The 14883-nt window shown below is 42.8% G+C and overlaps 1 protein-coding gene across 2 annotated transcripts in view; it reads left to right on the top strand.

Moving 5' to 3' along the window:
* Positions 1 to 9704, top strand: part of FKBP1B (FKBP prolyl isomerase 1B) — a 46605-nt gene extending 36901 nt beyond the window's left edge. The window contains exons 3-4 of one of the 2 annotated variants that reach the window (XM_083857861.1): positions 6254 to 6366; positions 8954 to 9678. In XM_083857861.1, coding sequence (XP_083713987.1) covers positions 6254 to 6366; positions 8954 to 9082 — 242 coding nt within the window. In that variant the 3' untranslated portion in view covers positions 9083 to 9678. Of the gene's footprint in view, positions 1 to 6253; positions 6367 to 8953 lie in introns of both variants that reach the window. The other variant, XM_083857862.1, reaches the window with a different exon arrangement.
* Positions 9705 to 14883: the final 5179 nt, after the last annotated feature.

Genomic DNA, 14883 nt, shown 5'->3' on the forward strand with positions numbered 1-14883 from the left:
GCATTGTGGGGCATCAGAATATAGTTCCTGTCATGAAGAGCCTCTGGTCTACATAAAATGGAACAGGATGGTGTCCTAGAAACAGACCACCTTCTCTGCCCCTCTTTCTGCCAAAAAGTGTTCAGGAAGTAGCTGTCTTCAAGCATATGCATTGTCTTTACATGCTGTAGGTAACTACTGCTTAAAAAATGAAGGGAATGGAATACTTCATAGATGAATGATGCTGTTTCTTGAAAGTCACCTATTTAATTCAGTTTATCCCCTCCATACTTGTGATGTAAACGAATCCCATTATACAGGATAAAAAGAGAGCAACTAGTGAAATCAAGAGATGTGTCATGGATTAGGATCTTCATCTTCTGATTCCCAGAATTTTTCAACGCTGCAGAGACAAATAATTCAGTAAACATTGGAGCCAGTGAAGCCTGGGATGCAATTTTGCCTACTTCATTTAGGGATGGATGGCTGAGTTAATACTGCCTCACTAGAGCCCCATAAAAACCTGTCAGTCTAGCACTTGGTTAAAGGTACCTTACCTTTTGTAAGAGACTGATAAACAGTTCCAGGAGGTTATTTCAGCCCTGACATCTAAATCGAGATGGGATGAATCATTCTTGGAGATGCCCCTCTTTCTCTATTAACCATAAGAGTAGCCTAGATGACAGGTTGAGACACAGTTTCTACCTTTGAACTGGGTAACATTAACAGTGGAATTTACACATGAATTTTCCAAGTTCAGGCACAGAAGCTTGGCTGACTATCCATGGATGGCCTTCAGTGTTCTCTCTCCCTATCCACCCATCCTTTGTGTGGATAACAGTTTGGCCATGGTTTGAGGCAGGGTTTTGTTGGGACAATAGGTGTAATAAGTGTTTAACTGCTAGGCTGGCTCGTGGATTTGTGCTAAGTGATTGCTTATATTCCCACCTGAACCATTCTCAGATGAAAGAAGGAAAATAAGCAAAAAGAAACTGTCTGTGGTCAAGCCTTTCCATTCCTGACCTCTCCTCAATAACAGAGTTTAGAGTTTCTCTGATAACAAAGATTGAGCCTTTCTCTTGGTAGAAGCTCTTACAGGCTCTTCTTTCTATGCAGATTTTTTCATTACATGCATAGGATCTTAATGATGGTATGATTGCTATTCCTCTGCCAAATGCGGTTGAAATCGGCTCAAAGACTCAGAAGTTATTAGGCAAGTGCAGACAGTGTCATTTCATTAGCTCTCTCCCCTTAGGAAACAGACTTCAGTGATGGGATCTTAGCTAAAGTAGTGCAGTGTTAAAAAGTAGTGCAGACAGAGCTGCAGACACAAATGTGTTTTAATAAGAAATAATAACTTTTGTTGAACCTCGCCTGAAGTTGTTTTCACTGCAGGTTTAGCCCAAATGGCATTGTAGTCCTGGCAGTTTGGATGGATCTGTGGTCATGTTCCTTAATAAAATGATCCATCTTTAATCTGCAGCTTCAGTGAGCTGAACATCAGTGATTAAGTAGGACCCATGATCTGAAGTGTCTCCTTTTCTACGTCCACTTAATTTTTAAAACCTGATTTTCAATTAGGATGCCTTTCTGATATTCTGAAAACCAAGTTTGTGCAATTAATTATTTTAATACAATGTTTGTTCCCTTTCAGAAACCTAAGGGGTTTTGAACAAGTAGCCATACAGGCATCTTGATGTCCTTGCTCAGTCAAAACTCTAATTGATCTGACTTGGAAAACAATGTCATTGCTGAATTCCAGACTGTGGGTTTTTTTCTCCTTGCTCTTAGCTAGATAAATAAATATGTAGGCTGAAGATGGGCATCCATCCTTGTTGAAGAATATTAACTAAATCAATTTTTTCACATAAAAAAATCAATTGGTGCATTAGCAAGACAGAAAATAAAGCATTGTGCTTTTTTAGCTCCCAGGAGCCTGCATAGCCAACTCTAACTCTCAGATCCAGAGATAAAAAAGATCTAAAGTTCACATCTAAATCTGTATCAGAACTTCTTCAGGGCACATGGAGCGTCTGACTCATTTCCAGACTGGATGTGCATTTAAAGGGCACTCACATAAAAACTGACCCTCCTGCCAGAGCCTCAGTGAATACAGACATATTTGACTCTGCATCCTAGTTTGTCTTCCAAAAGCAGTTAGGAATGTAGGAATTAGGAATTTTGTCTTCCAAAAGCAGTTAGGTGATGACAGAGGAAGTTATGTTTATGAATCCATAACCTCATGAATTTTCAGCTGTTGCTGAAAATAGGATATTACTGTAAATATAGAAAAGCCTGATTTCTTCTGCAAGGCCTAACACATCTTCTGTGGGCATTTTGTAGTGAAATGAATTAGTTTTTAAATGGTGTATCAAACCAGCAAGCTCATGGGAAGATGGAAATGTTACTTTAAATGGGAAACATTGTCCAGGAGCTGTTGTCAGAATCTCTGAAGAGTTAATTCTGATTCTGCCACTGGTTTGATGTGGGGTATTTAGTAAACCATCAGAGATTTAAGCTAAGGGTTTTAATAGGATTTAGTTACAAAGTGAAATGAATGCATAATAAAGTGTTGTGGAACTTTGCATCTGAATCTGAACTTTCAGATTGAGGCTATTTTATAATAGCCGCATCCTTGGGCTAATGTGAAGAATAATTAATGTTTGCATACTGCTTTGAACATACAAACTGTAATGACAGTACTAAGTTTTAATATTAAAACTATTAAATATTGGGATTCTGTAATAGTCTCCTTCCATTTCATAGAATCATAAGGTTTTATGATGTGTTTAAAAATAAAAGTGCTCTGAGGAAGGACTGTCACTTAAATTTAAGATCAAATACTTCAAAAAGGATTATATTATATTCCTGAGAGTTCTATCTGAGCTGTTTCTCCCTGCCTGCCCTCCCCCAATGCAGGCTGAATTTCTATATTACAAATGAATCCATCTTAGTCTGTAGGTGGAAAACCTTGTTCAGAAGCTGTTGTGGCTTCCCAGCCTGCCTGGAGGGGTTTGAGGATATCACTGAGCTGATACATTGCATAATATGTGAATTTCCCCTGTACTGGTGAGGCCACTCCTTGTTCTATATCCAGTTCTGGCCCCTCAGTTCAGGAAGGATATTGAGGGGTTGGAGTGAGTCCAGAGAAGGGCAATGGAGCTGGGGAGGGGTCTTGAGGGTAAATCCTATGAGGAGTGGGGACTGTTTAGTCTGGAGAAAAGGAGGCTCAGCCGGACCTCATCACTCTCTACAACTCCCTGACAGGAGGGTGCAGCCAGGTGGGGGTCAGGCTCAGCTCCCAGGGAACAAGTGACACAACAAGAGGAAATGGTCTCAGACTGTGCCAGGGGAGGTTTAGGTTGGACATTAGTGTAGAAGCATCCGATATCAGGGACAAGGTACTCTGCAAACCTGAGATATTCTAGAATAGGTGGTTTTATTGCAAGGGTCGTGGGTAGAAAGGGCCTTCCCTTCAGCCACCAGCCTCGGCTGAAATGAAGTCCCAGAGAGAGAGAGGGAGAGAGAGAGCAAGAGGGTAAGCTGGCAAGAAGAGGGGAGAGAGCTAGAGAAACGTGGCAGGGGTCAGAGTGCAGGGGGAAGAGAACAGAGGTAAGAGCAGGGAAAGGAGAGTGAGGTCCAGAGAGAAAGAGCAGAGGAGAGCCAAGAGAGCAGGGATCAGAGAGCGAAAGCCAAGAGAGAAGAGCTAGGGAAAACCAAGAGGGTGAAGAGGGCAAAGGGAGAAAAGGAGGGAAAACCAAGAGCGTAGGGGCCAAGAGAGAAGAGAAGAGGGGCGAAAGGTAGGAGAGCCAAGACAAGAGAGCGAGGTTCTGGTTACAATACATTATATCTCCTTTTGTGATGAATATTCTAATTTACAGTGACCAACCAATACAAGACACAAAACCCTATAGAATCTACATACAGCCTATAAGAACTACTACATTACCATGTGTTATATTTTAAACTCTAAAAACTACTCTTTAGACTTTTCTGTTTTGCTACATTGACCTTTGGATCCCTTAGCCAGCAGAAAGGTATTGTTCAATCAAAAGGGATTCTCCTTCAGCTGGCCAGGCTATTGTCTTTAGGTTATATAGTAACTAAGACTTGGTATCCTACAGCTCAAAGTAAGCTTCTATTTCTATCTTGATTACAGGTTTCATATTTTCAGAATCTTTTGCTAAGCAATCATATTTATAAGGTTTCCCTGATTAATCTTTCCCAACACATTAGGAGGAATTTCTTCACAGAAAGGGTAATTAGACACTGGGATAGGGTGCTCAGGGAAGTGGTGTAGTCACCTGGAGGTGGCACTCAGTGCCATGTTCTGTTTGACAAGGTGGTGTTGTGTCATAGATTGGACTCAATGATCTCAGAGGTCTTGTCCAACCTCATTAGTTCTGTGATTCTGTGTAGTTGCATCAGAGTTCTGTTCATACAACAGTTCATTTTTTTACTGTGGAAAACTAAAGGATTATGTTGGGCACTGATGGTAATGGTTATGAAACATTCCTTATGGACAGGTTTTTCCATAGTTTTCTTTCTAAGGCCTTGGGCACATGCATAGTGTGTCTGAAGGACCAGCTTGGACAAATGTTAGACTTGACTAATGGCTAATTTTCCTTAATATGGCATTTGATATTAATATTGATGTAAAATATCTGGACAGAGAACCCCGCTGGAATAATCAAACACTGTATGCTCATAACTGCAGCTCCAGAACTCCATTGCCACTGATTTAACTACTAATGAATTTGGAGCCATCTGTGTCTGAGCTATTGTTTGGACTTCCCTTTACTCATTGCACAGAAATAGGCCCTGCTGGGATGTCATTCATTATGTCCTAATGTACATACCTAGATCTGGTTAGATGAATTGCTCCCTGAAAGTGCATTTTTCTCTGACTTGCTTGTCTGTTTTCTCTGAGTAATTAGCTCAGAAGTAGCTGGCTACATCTTAGAAGCCTAAAAATTGGCAAAAAGAATCCTACCTTTTTAGTGTCTGTTTTTCATTCTGACACATCTCTTCATACTTATCTCTGATCCATAGTACAGACTTTTTAAGCAAGCAAAAAAAAAAAGGCGGCATATTTTGCCTCTTTGTTACTGGACAGTAATTGGTAGTTTTTCACTGAAAAATAAAATCTGTGCATCAAGCTGATCTGTTAATATAATTTCTCTAATGGAAAGAAACTAGTAAAACTGTGTCTTTGATACTTGATCTTAAAGACACTTTTTCTCAGCATTTTCTTTCAAAGCCGGACTTGTTAATGTTCTTTGCAACCAGAGTCTTCCTCAGATTAATGAACTTCTCTTTGTACAAGCCCTTGCATAGGAGAGTCGTGTGGATGCCCACAACGCTGGCTCTACAGCACTACAAAGAAAGGATTGATTCTAATATATAGATATCAACCCAACCTTGCTATATCCAGAGGAAAACATTTTAAGTACCAGGTTTCTAAATTGAAAGTGACCGTAATTATCCACAATTTGAAAAAAGAAGGAGAACAGCTGATCATTTAGTGCTCTGTGAAGCTTTGTCCATTTGCTGAGGAGTCTGGGCACGTGTTCAAAAGCCATGGATTGAACCAGTGCCCACCCAAAGGAATAAGTAACATGTTCTGTGACTGTCTCCTGTGGCTGACTGAAAACATGAAGAAGGAGGGTAGTAGAGCATTTGTATAAATGTCTTTGCAGCTTTCATATTTGTGACTGCAGAGTCTCATCTGTTCTCTCTGTATGAGGAGAGACATAAAGCTGTCATGTTGTGTAGAGGTTTCACACACATGGTGTGGGATGGCCCTGTTTGTGTAACACACATTATTAGGGGCAGGATTAGGTGCCTGGATCAAGCACCTGTCTTGGGATTCTTTCTTCTGCTGCCTCCCACTTATTCCTTGCCTGCTTTTTATCCACTTAGGCAGGGAGCTCCACTGTGCAGACAACAGCTCTTCTGTATGTCTGTGCAATGTTGAGTGCAGTATGGGTTGTTACCTATTGCATTGAAAATAATAAAACTGCATTTTAGAGCCTAAATAATTTCCATTTGGAATTGCCATAATTTCCATTTTAGAGCCTAAATTACAGGAAGGCAAAGGTAACAATACGGTACCACTGCAGTTGCCTCTCCTGCCTTTTGAATGAAGCCTCAAAGTGAAAATGGAAATGAGCAGCTGATGTGACCCAGACATTTATTTTTCACTCCTTCCTTCTCCTCCAGCACTTTAATTTAGATGTAGCTCAGACTGAAACTGTGTGTCTTGTTTTGGCAGGAATGCTACAGAATGGAAAGAAGTTTGATTCCTCCAGAGACAGAAACAAGCCTTTCAGGTTCAAGATTGGCAGACAAGAAGTCATTAAAGGATTTGAAGAAGGTGTTACACAGGTACTAATGAATTGTTCTGGCTGAACCTGGAGCTGGCTGAAGGATGTGTGAGCTCACCAATGTCCAGGGCAGTGGTGACCAGACCAAGTGGAAATCACAGTGTAGCATATGGAGTGTTTTTGTGAAAGCGTGGTGCATTTGAGCACAGTATTTCCTGTAGTTTCCTTCCATCCATCCATCCATCCATCCATCCATCCATCCATCCATCCATCCATCCATCCATCCCCTCAGGGCTATCCCCTGCTCATGAGCCTTTCCCCATGGTTTATATTTGGGTGGGGAGAAGTGAAGTTCCCTCCCCAGGTGCCATATAAGGCCTGTCCCTCTCCCATGGGCAGCTCCACATACAGACAGCAGTGGCCTCTAAAATGTTGATGTGGCAGCTTTTCTATGGAGTGACCTCTCTCTATTCAGCTACTCCATAAAAGCCCAAGCTGCCCTTTTTGATGACATCCATTTTGACCCTGACTGCATAAGGTACCACACTGCACTGTTACCTTTTTATGACATCAGACTCCCAGCTAAAAAACATTCACTGACCAGCCCTGTGCTGAGAGAAAGAAAACTACCCTCCATTAATTATAGTGTGAGTGCCAGCACAGTACAAGCCCCATAATACAACTCACTGCCAGGTCTTGCTTTTTGTGCCGTGCTGTGAGGGCCCCCCACACATGAGGACTGTGATCAGGCTGCTAAAGAGCACAAGTGAATGAGATCAGGGTGCAAATTCCTCCTGACTTCCCATTTCAGGATCCAAGAGCTCAGTGTTGGAGCAATATCTCAAATACTCTTGTAGTAACAACTTTAACAGGAGCAACTTCCTGTGCTTAAATAGAGAGAAGGGAAGAATGCAAAATGAGAAACAATCCACTGAGGAATGATGCAACCATGCTTTTCCAGAGAGGGGTGGAAGAGACAAGGGTTTCCAGCCCTATGGAGAAAGCAATGCAAGCATTTTTTTCTTTCCAGCCAGAGGAGTCCATTTGAGGATCCTAGATTGTGAAAAATACCATCTTCCTCTGAAGGTTTTGAGTTGGACTGTTTATTACTGGCTTTTGCAGAAAGGCCTAAGAGAGCTCAGGACTGCAGAGCTGTAGGAACCAAAAGCCAGTGCAGATAAAGCAGCATCAACAAGCACTGGGGGAATCAGTTCATCCCTTCCTTGACTGCTCTCACTCCCCGACTCTTGTCCCTTGGAAAATAAGTGGCCGAGAGCCATTCCAGAAACCCATGTGGCCACACGCTGCCCTCCTGCTCCTCCTAGTGGATCACTGACACAAGTCGAGCTTCAACCCCCAGGGTTTGAGGGATTTGGGGAGTGTGCTGGACAGAGTCTCTGGGAACAAGGCACTTCCCTATGCCCAGCATGCAGATTTTTCAAACCTTGGTGTAATGACTGTCAGATGTCAGCAGGGTCTGCATTTCTCTGCTCTGCTTCTGACAATTCAAGTTTGCCTCATCCCTAAAACTCCAGGCATGACCTGCCAGCTGCCTGGTTTGCAGGGACACATCCAAGCACATCCAGCCCCATGCAAAGTCTCTATGGGGACCAGGGGAGGTCATTGGCTTGTACATGCTCAGCCCCATGTCGTGAGTACTCCTTGAATGTGGGAAAGTTCATACGCACATTTTTCTTCTACCCAAAGTAATTGACTCTCTAGCTTTGATATATTTTATAGAACCTGAAAATATTCTCCCTGAAAATATTCTCAACAGGAACTATCACATAATCTGTAGTCCAGCAATGTGCCTGATCTTGGGAGAGAGGTCTGAGTTAAAAACACTGCTTCAAACCAGGGAATGTTTCTTGTGAAACAAGAAATGTTTCATATTGGCCAGTGACTGTTCCAACACAAGTGTATGGTTCATGAACAGCAGTTTGAAAATCTCCAAAATATTCAGAAGATAACTCCAGATCTAAGTGAGCAGTTCCCTTCAGAGCCAGCCTGGAGTGAGAGACATCTGCATTCCTGCCTGTCCCAGGGGCAAGGGCTCTCTGCCTGGATAAGCAGCATAAATGAGATGTCTGCCCTGGGGCTTGGACTGAGTTTAGGGAAATAAGTACTGAGTCTCTTTATGTTGGGCACTAATCTCTCATGAATAGAGAGCTGTGAGGGTCTTTTCCCTGCTGATGGTGTTCCTTGTACCCTATGCTCCACAGAAGGAACTCAGACCTGCTGCAGCCCACCCCAGTATAGGCAGGATGGAACAAACCTAGTGTTAAAAAGACTCTGTGTCACTTCCAGGCTGGTTCTGGCAGTTTAAATAACTATTGTGAGAGGCCAAAGCAGTGAGGAGGCCCAGGCCCATGTCTGAGCTGTTTATGGCAGCTTCAGCTTGAAGCAAAACCATTTGGACTCAGAATTATAGTGTGGCTTGGTTTGGAAGGGACCTTAAAGATCTTCTCCTTCCAAGCCCCAGACTCAATAAAAGGTCTTTTCCAAACTAAACAATTCTATAAATCTGGTTATCCCAACACTCCTTGATTCTGTAAATATGCCAGGTAGTGATATTTTTGTTGTTGTTTTCCTGCTAATACTGTCTTTTTTTGTCTTCTCTTCTCCTTTCTCCAACATCCAAAACCCAGATGAGCTTAGGACAAAGAGCAAAGTTGACCTGCACACCTGAGATGGCCTATGGAGCCACAGGCCACCCTGGGGTCATACCTCCCAATGCCACGCTCCTCTTTGATGTGGAGCTTCTCAGGTTAGAGTGAACCTTCCCAAGGGAGTTGGCTGGAGACATCTGTTAATAACCATCCGTTCCTTCCTGCCTTGCCAGCGACAGGAGGAATCTTCACTGGAATCCCAACCTTCCCTGCTCGAGCTGTCTTGTCAGTAGTGCCTGACGCTTGGTTTCCTATGCCTTCCTTCTCTTTTATAACTTTGTGGTGTCTGTATTTGCCTTTTATTAGAAGCTTCGCTCTGAGGAAAAATGTCTCCTGGTGTAACATTTCCGAGTTGTACATTTTATTTAATTTGCATGTACTAAGAGTTCACAGTGATGACTGAAAGTATATATAAATATAAATATATATATATATATTCCTTATTGAAAAACCACTGCCTTACTGTACACTTAAACCAAGAAAAAATAAAAACCACAAAAGGTGCTCAAAAAAAAAAAAACCAATGTACTCCTTGTACATGAACGGGCATTAGCCAAACAGAGTTACCTGCGCTGCCACTTTTCTCAACTTGTACGTTCTGCTTGCTGCTGTTTTAAAAAATACTGTCTCATTTAAGAATTATAAGTATATATATATAAAACAATAAAATCTTGATACTTTACCGTTTCTTATCCTGTTTTTCTTCTCTGGCTACCAGGATGCTCTTTGTTGTACAAGAAGTTCTTCAATCATCAACCCATTTTTTGTTAATTATTCCTCTTATATGAAATACGTGTAGCTTCATGCACTGCTTCTATTAGAGATGGCCCAGTGGAAGATCTCTGTGGGACCAGAGGTATCAGGGACATGTGAGTAAGGGGTGCTGGGACAGTTTTCCTGACTTTCCATTTTCCCTGCCTCTATGGGCCCCTCAACTCTGGCCAAAATTTGGCTGTTGAAGAGGTGGAAAGTGCTGGTTGTGAAAGACATGCAATGCTGGTCTAGTTCTATGCCTTTACAGCAGTAAAACTAGTGTAATATTTTCTACTGGAATTGAGCAAGGCTAGAAAAGAGCAGGATTATGTGCATCCAACTTTCAGAAGAAATCTGAATTGTGGGATGATGTGACCACTGAACATTCTGGGGTTTTTAGGCTGCATCAGCTGCTGCTGTTTACAAAGCCTGCAAACTGACCATCAGCACTGGGCCTCTGGCACTCGAGACTCAGCAGTACTTACTTCATTTGCTGCTTATCCAAATTCATGAAATGCTGGTTTCTCCTCTGGAGACAGGAAGATGTGTTGACTGTTATTTACCTGGATTTGGGAGCAGGACTTGATTAGCAAAGCTTTCTCTGTGCTGTTATTTTGCCTTGTCTGATTTCTTTCCATTAGGCCCAGTTTTCCTCTTTGCTGTAGAAAACCAGGGCTTCACTGGGTCATGATGTTACTTTCATTTAACTTGGCTATAAATTATTTGCATGGTTTTCCACTAACGGATGTTTTGATGGTAATACTTCAAACAGTTGTGCTGTTTCTGTATCTGTGTAAGGAGAACACTCCCAGCATGAGCAGTCAGACAGCAAAGCTACAGAGGTGGCCCCAGGTGACACCTCCTGGAGCTGGGAGAGGGAATGAGCACAGGGAAGCAAGACTGGTGATCTGGCCAGGGACCATGGCTCATTGTCTTCTCTCTCCAGATGTTCATTTTACCCACAGAGCTGCCTTTGTTTCAGCTTGTTAATTATTAAATCCATAAATCCATATCTTACAGATTTTTATACACTCAGTGGAGCAAATGTTTTTCTCACTTTGCTTTCCATAAAGAAATGAAGGGATTTTCAGAACCCTTTTTTTTTGGTGGAAATCTCAGGTCACTGCAACAGCTGGGTTACACCTCCACTAACAGTTCTTTAATTTAGGGCACACTGTTAAAAATTGGTAATTGGATCTATCAGGATCTGATGACCACCAACTTTCCCAAATAATTTGAAAAGCTCTCTTTTGCCACTGCTCTGGCCTTCCTTTCACCGCTGGGTCACAGATTACACCTCCCAAAGTCTTCATTAAAGGTGGTGTGGCTCTGTTGTACCTGTCAAACGCAGTTTGATTCAGCACATTGGTCTAAGCTGTTCCTATCAGTGGGCGAATTTAAGTTAATTGCTTATTTAAAAAAAAAAAAAAAAAAAAAAAACCACCAAACTGAAACAAACAAAACAATCCAACCAACCAACCAAAAAACCCCACAAAACCACAAAGAAAGAAAAAAACCAAAGTGTGATAGAATCACAGAATGGTTTGGGTTGGAAGGGACTTAAAGATAATTTTTTCCAACCTCCTGGCATGGACTGGGACACCTTCCATTAAACCAGGTCATTCAAAGCTCCATCCAGCCTGGCCTTGAATGCTCCCAGGGCTGGAGCATCCACAGCCTCTGGGGGGAACCTATGCCAGTGTCTCAACACTCCTCACAGTAAAGAATTTTTTCCTAATCGGTGATCTAACCCTGCTTTCTGCTAGTTTGAGGCCATTCGCCCTTGTCCTGTCACTCATGTCCATGTAAATAGTCTCCCTGCATCTTGTCGTCTCCCTTCAGGTACTGGAAGGCCACAATCAGGTCACCCCAAAGCTTTTCTTTCCCGGGCTGAACAATCCTGATTCTCCCAGTTTTTCCTCATGGGAGAGGTGCTCCATCCCACCTCTGGACTTGGGAGGTCCATGTCCTCCCTATGTTGGGCACCCCAGAGCTGGAGGCAGCCCTGCAGGTGGGGTTTCACCAGAGACCAGCACCTGCTTTGGGCCCTTTCCTGAGTGCTCCAACAGCGAACAGTGATGCCAAGGATTGTGTGAGTGACCCTGGAATGGCCCCGTGCTCCCTCCATCCCCTCCTGGCCTTGCTGCTTGGGAGCTTCTGCAGCACCTGAGACAACAGGCAGGGTATGGCTCTGCCCTTCTGCTCCTGTGGGTTTTTCCCAAGGGAAACCACGTTCCTGCTGGGCTCTGAGAGCTGATGGTACTTGATCTTATCACCTCTATCTGCAGCTCTGCCATGTGCTCTTCCCTTCTGCTCTCCCAGCACACACCAGCCATCACCCACTCCCTAAAATCCTTATTACAGCTGGCTGATGAAGCTCTCCCTCATCGCCTCCTCTCCGTGGAGACCTTGGTTGGAAGCAGAGATTATTACATTTTTCATGCCAATTTCATTAAAAAGAAAAAATCTGAAAGGAAAACTAATTGTGCTTTGTGATACTTAAGGAAATTAAGTCTTCAAGGAAATGTAATCTTCAGCTCTTTATTTGACTGCAAATGTGTTAATTTATTTAATTGTATCATCGATCAACACGGTACATAAAATTATTACCTCTATATAATAGAATGGAAAAAATTTACTGTCATTGCCTGTGTAATCAGATATACTCTAGTTACTAATTTCTAAACAGATTCAATGGGAAAAAAAATGACCTTCCAGTCTTAATTTCATGCCCTACTTCCTGAAAAATTAACCGGGAAGTGAACACACACAAAACCAGCACAGATGCAGAGTGTGAGGCTGGTAACATCTGCTTTATTTGCTGCCCCTCTGCCATTCATGAGCTGAACTCATTTCCCTGTTCTTTGATATTACATTTCAAACAAAATCTTGAGTAGATCTCATCAAAACAGTCCTCTGGGCATTCCATTTCCATTCCCTCTGTCTTGCAGGTACAAATTATTATTTCATTTTACATGTGCAGGGACATTGAAAGCCCTGAACAGGCACTGGAAGAAAAACTATGAAATGGAATATTTAATGAAAGACGGCAGCTGAGCTCTCAGAAAAATCAAAAGCTGCTGATCTTGAGGATTCATTGAAGGAATTTTTATTAATTTTATTACCCTAAAGAATGGCTTTTTATGTATGTTTTTCAAACAGCATCAAATCCTCATCAAAACAGACACTGCAGTGCAAGCACCATGCTCTCTGCTATTGACAGAAGCAATGTGGTATTTGCATATGATTTAAAACAGGGCTGGCAGCACGCAGCACCATTATTGGCAGTCTGGTATTTATTATCAGTGTTCATTATTTATTAGAACTATAAATCCAGCATAGCAACAAGCATCTCCAGTTCCCATTTCAGCAAGGAGCCTTCTCCATGCCCAGCAGCTGGTGTAAATGATTTCAAGTTATCCAGGTGTTTGGTACATGGATGTGTACGTATACACAGAGCACATATAAATACATGTATTTCTATGTATAAAAGATATATATATATGGGGCAGAGCAGTTTTGTAATCCTTGAAAAGCCATGGATGCTCACACAGAAGCAAATCTCCCAGTAGTATTTCATCAATTTAAACATTTTTAGAGCAATCTGGTTCTTGCCTGGGAACTCTGTGTCAATCTGATGGGCAGGACCTGGAAGGCAGGCTGGCCATGGAGGGACCGCTCACCTAACCCAGCTTGGGCTCCAGGTCTCCCAGTGCCTGTTCTGACTTCAGCCAGGGTTACTGTGGCCTGCAAGGCTTCTTGCTGCAAAAGCAGCAGCAGTTTTAAGGGAAGGATGGAGGAGTCTTGCCCTAAGCACACAGAGCGTGGCTCTGGCTCACATCCCCAGGGCCTGTGTGCAAGGGAAGGCAGGGCAGAGCTGCTCCAGTGGGATGCTCCTGGGACAGGCACAGGATGGGGCTTCAAGCACCCAAATCTGAAATCACACCTCAGCCATCGGGCTGCTTTCCCCCAGAGCTGGCTTGGAGCTCACTCTCCATGAGCCATTACTGAACTTTTCTTTGTAGCATCTATGAATTTGTAAGAGTTTCTTTGAGGAATGAAGAAAATCAGACCATTCAGTGCAAAATGACGAGTGTTCAATTCCTCACTGGTTCCAGGTGGTGAATGTGAGTATTGCTGTGAGCCCCTTCCAGCTGCCCAACGGGGTGCACAGCACAGGGCAACAGCCAGGGATCTCCTCCAGGGGAGATGTGGGGATTCTTCCCACAGTTGGGCACCCTCCTGTCACACACATGGACATCCCTGTACCCCGAGATGGATGTGCTGCAGCTCCTGCCTGGTGATGGGTGACTCCTGACAGCACAGGTACATGCAGGAGGAGCACAGCACCAGGCCAGCCTTGATGAAAAAAGGCAAAATATGCATATGTTTATTTTTTTCACCAAATGGACACAGCGTTGTTCCTGAATTGACAGATTCCAAAAAAAAATAACTTCAGAAAATGGAAGCACTCCTCTACAACAATGCGCTGAAAAACAAAACTGAATTACAAATCCCAGTCAAAGTATATTGTTATCTGTCCTGGTTCTGCACTGGCTGGAAGTTCTATAGTCAGGGAGTGGAACATCCCCTGCAAACAACCATGCAAATAAATCCTCCCAAGGCAGGATACTACCCACATTCACACAACTTCCAGCTGGTTCAGAACACAGGCAGAGGTTAGTTTTCCCACTTCCAAAAGAAACTAGTTATGCACGCTCTGGATCACACTCATTTTTATACACATAACATGAGTACTGAAAAAAAGAGCTAAAAAATGTAAATTTGTTTTTCTTCCACCAGATGCTACACCAAAAAAAGTGTATGTACAGAAAATGTGTTACAGTTCATCTATGCCAAGTAGAAAACAATCACACTACAGGTATCAAAATGAAAACCTTCACCTACTGTCTCATTTTGGTCATGAGCTCTTCACACCAAATCCTCAGTCAAACCTGGGATACACAACAAAGCCCCCAAACACTTTTTTTTTTTTTGTAGTGTGAGAGCTGGGTTGGTTCACTGCAGCTGATCAGAGCTGGCATCAACACTGGGAACAAGGTACTTGGACTGGAGTCCCCTTATCAGCTGGATCCTTTTAAAAGCAGTTCATCTTCTACAGTTTGTGAAAGAAACTTTGTTACAAATGTGGGCTT

Source organism: Zosterops lateralis (genome assembly GCF_965231275.1).
Source record: "Zosterops lateralis genome assembly, chromosome: 3".
In the NCBI taxonomy this organism is placed as follows: Eukaryota; Metazoa; Chordata; class Aves; order Passeriformes; family Zosteropidae; genus Zosterops; species Zosterops lateralis.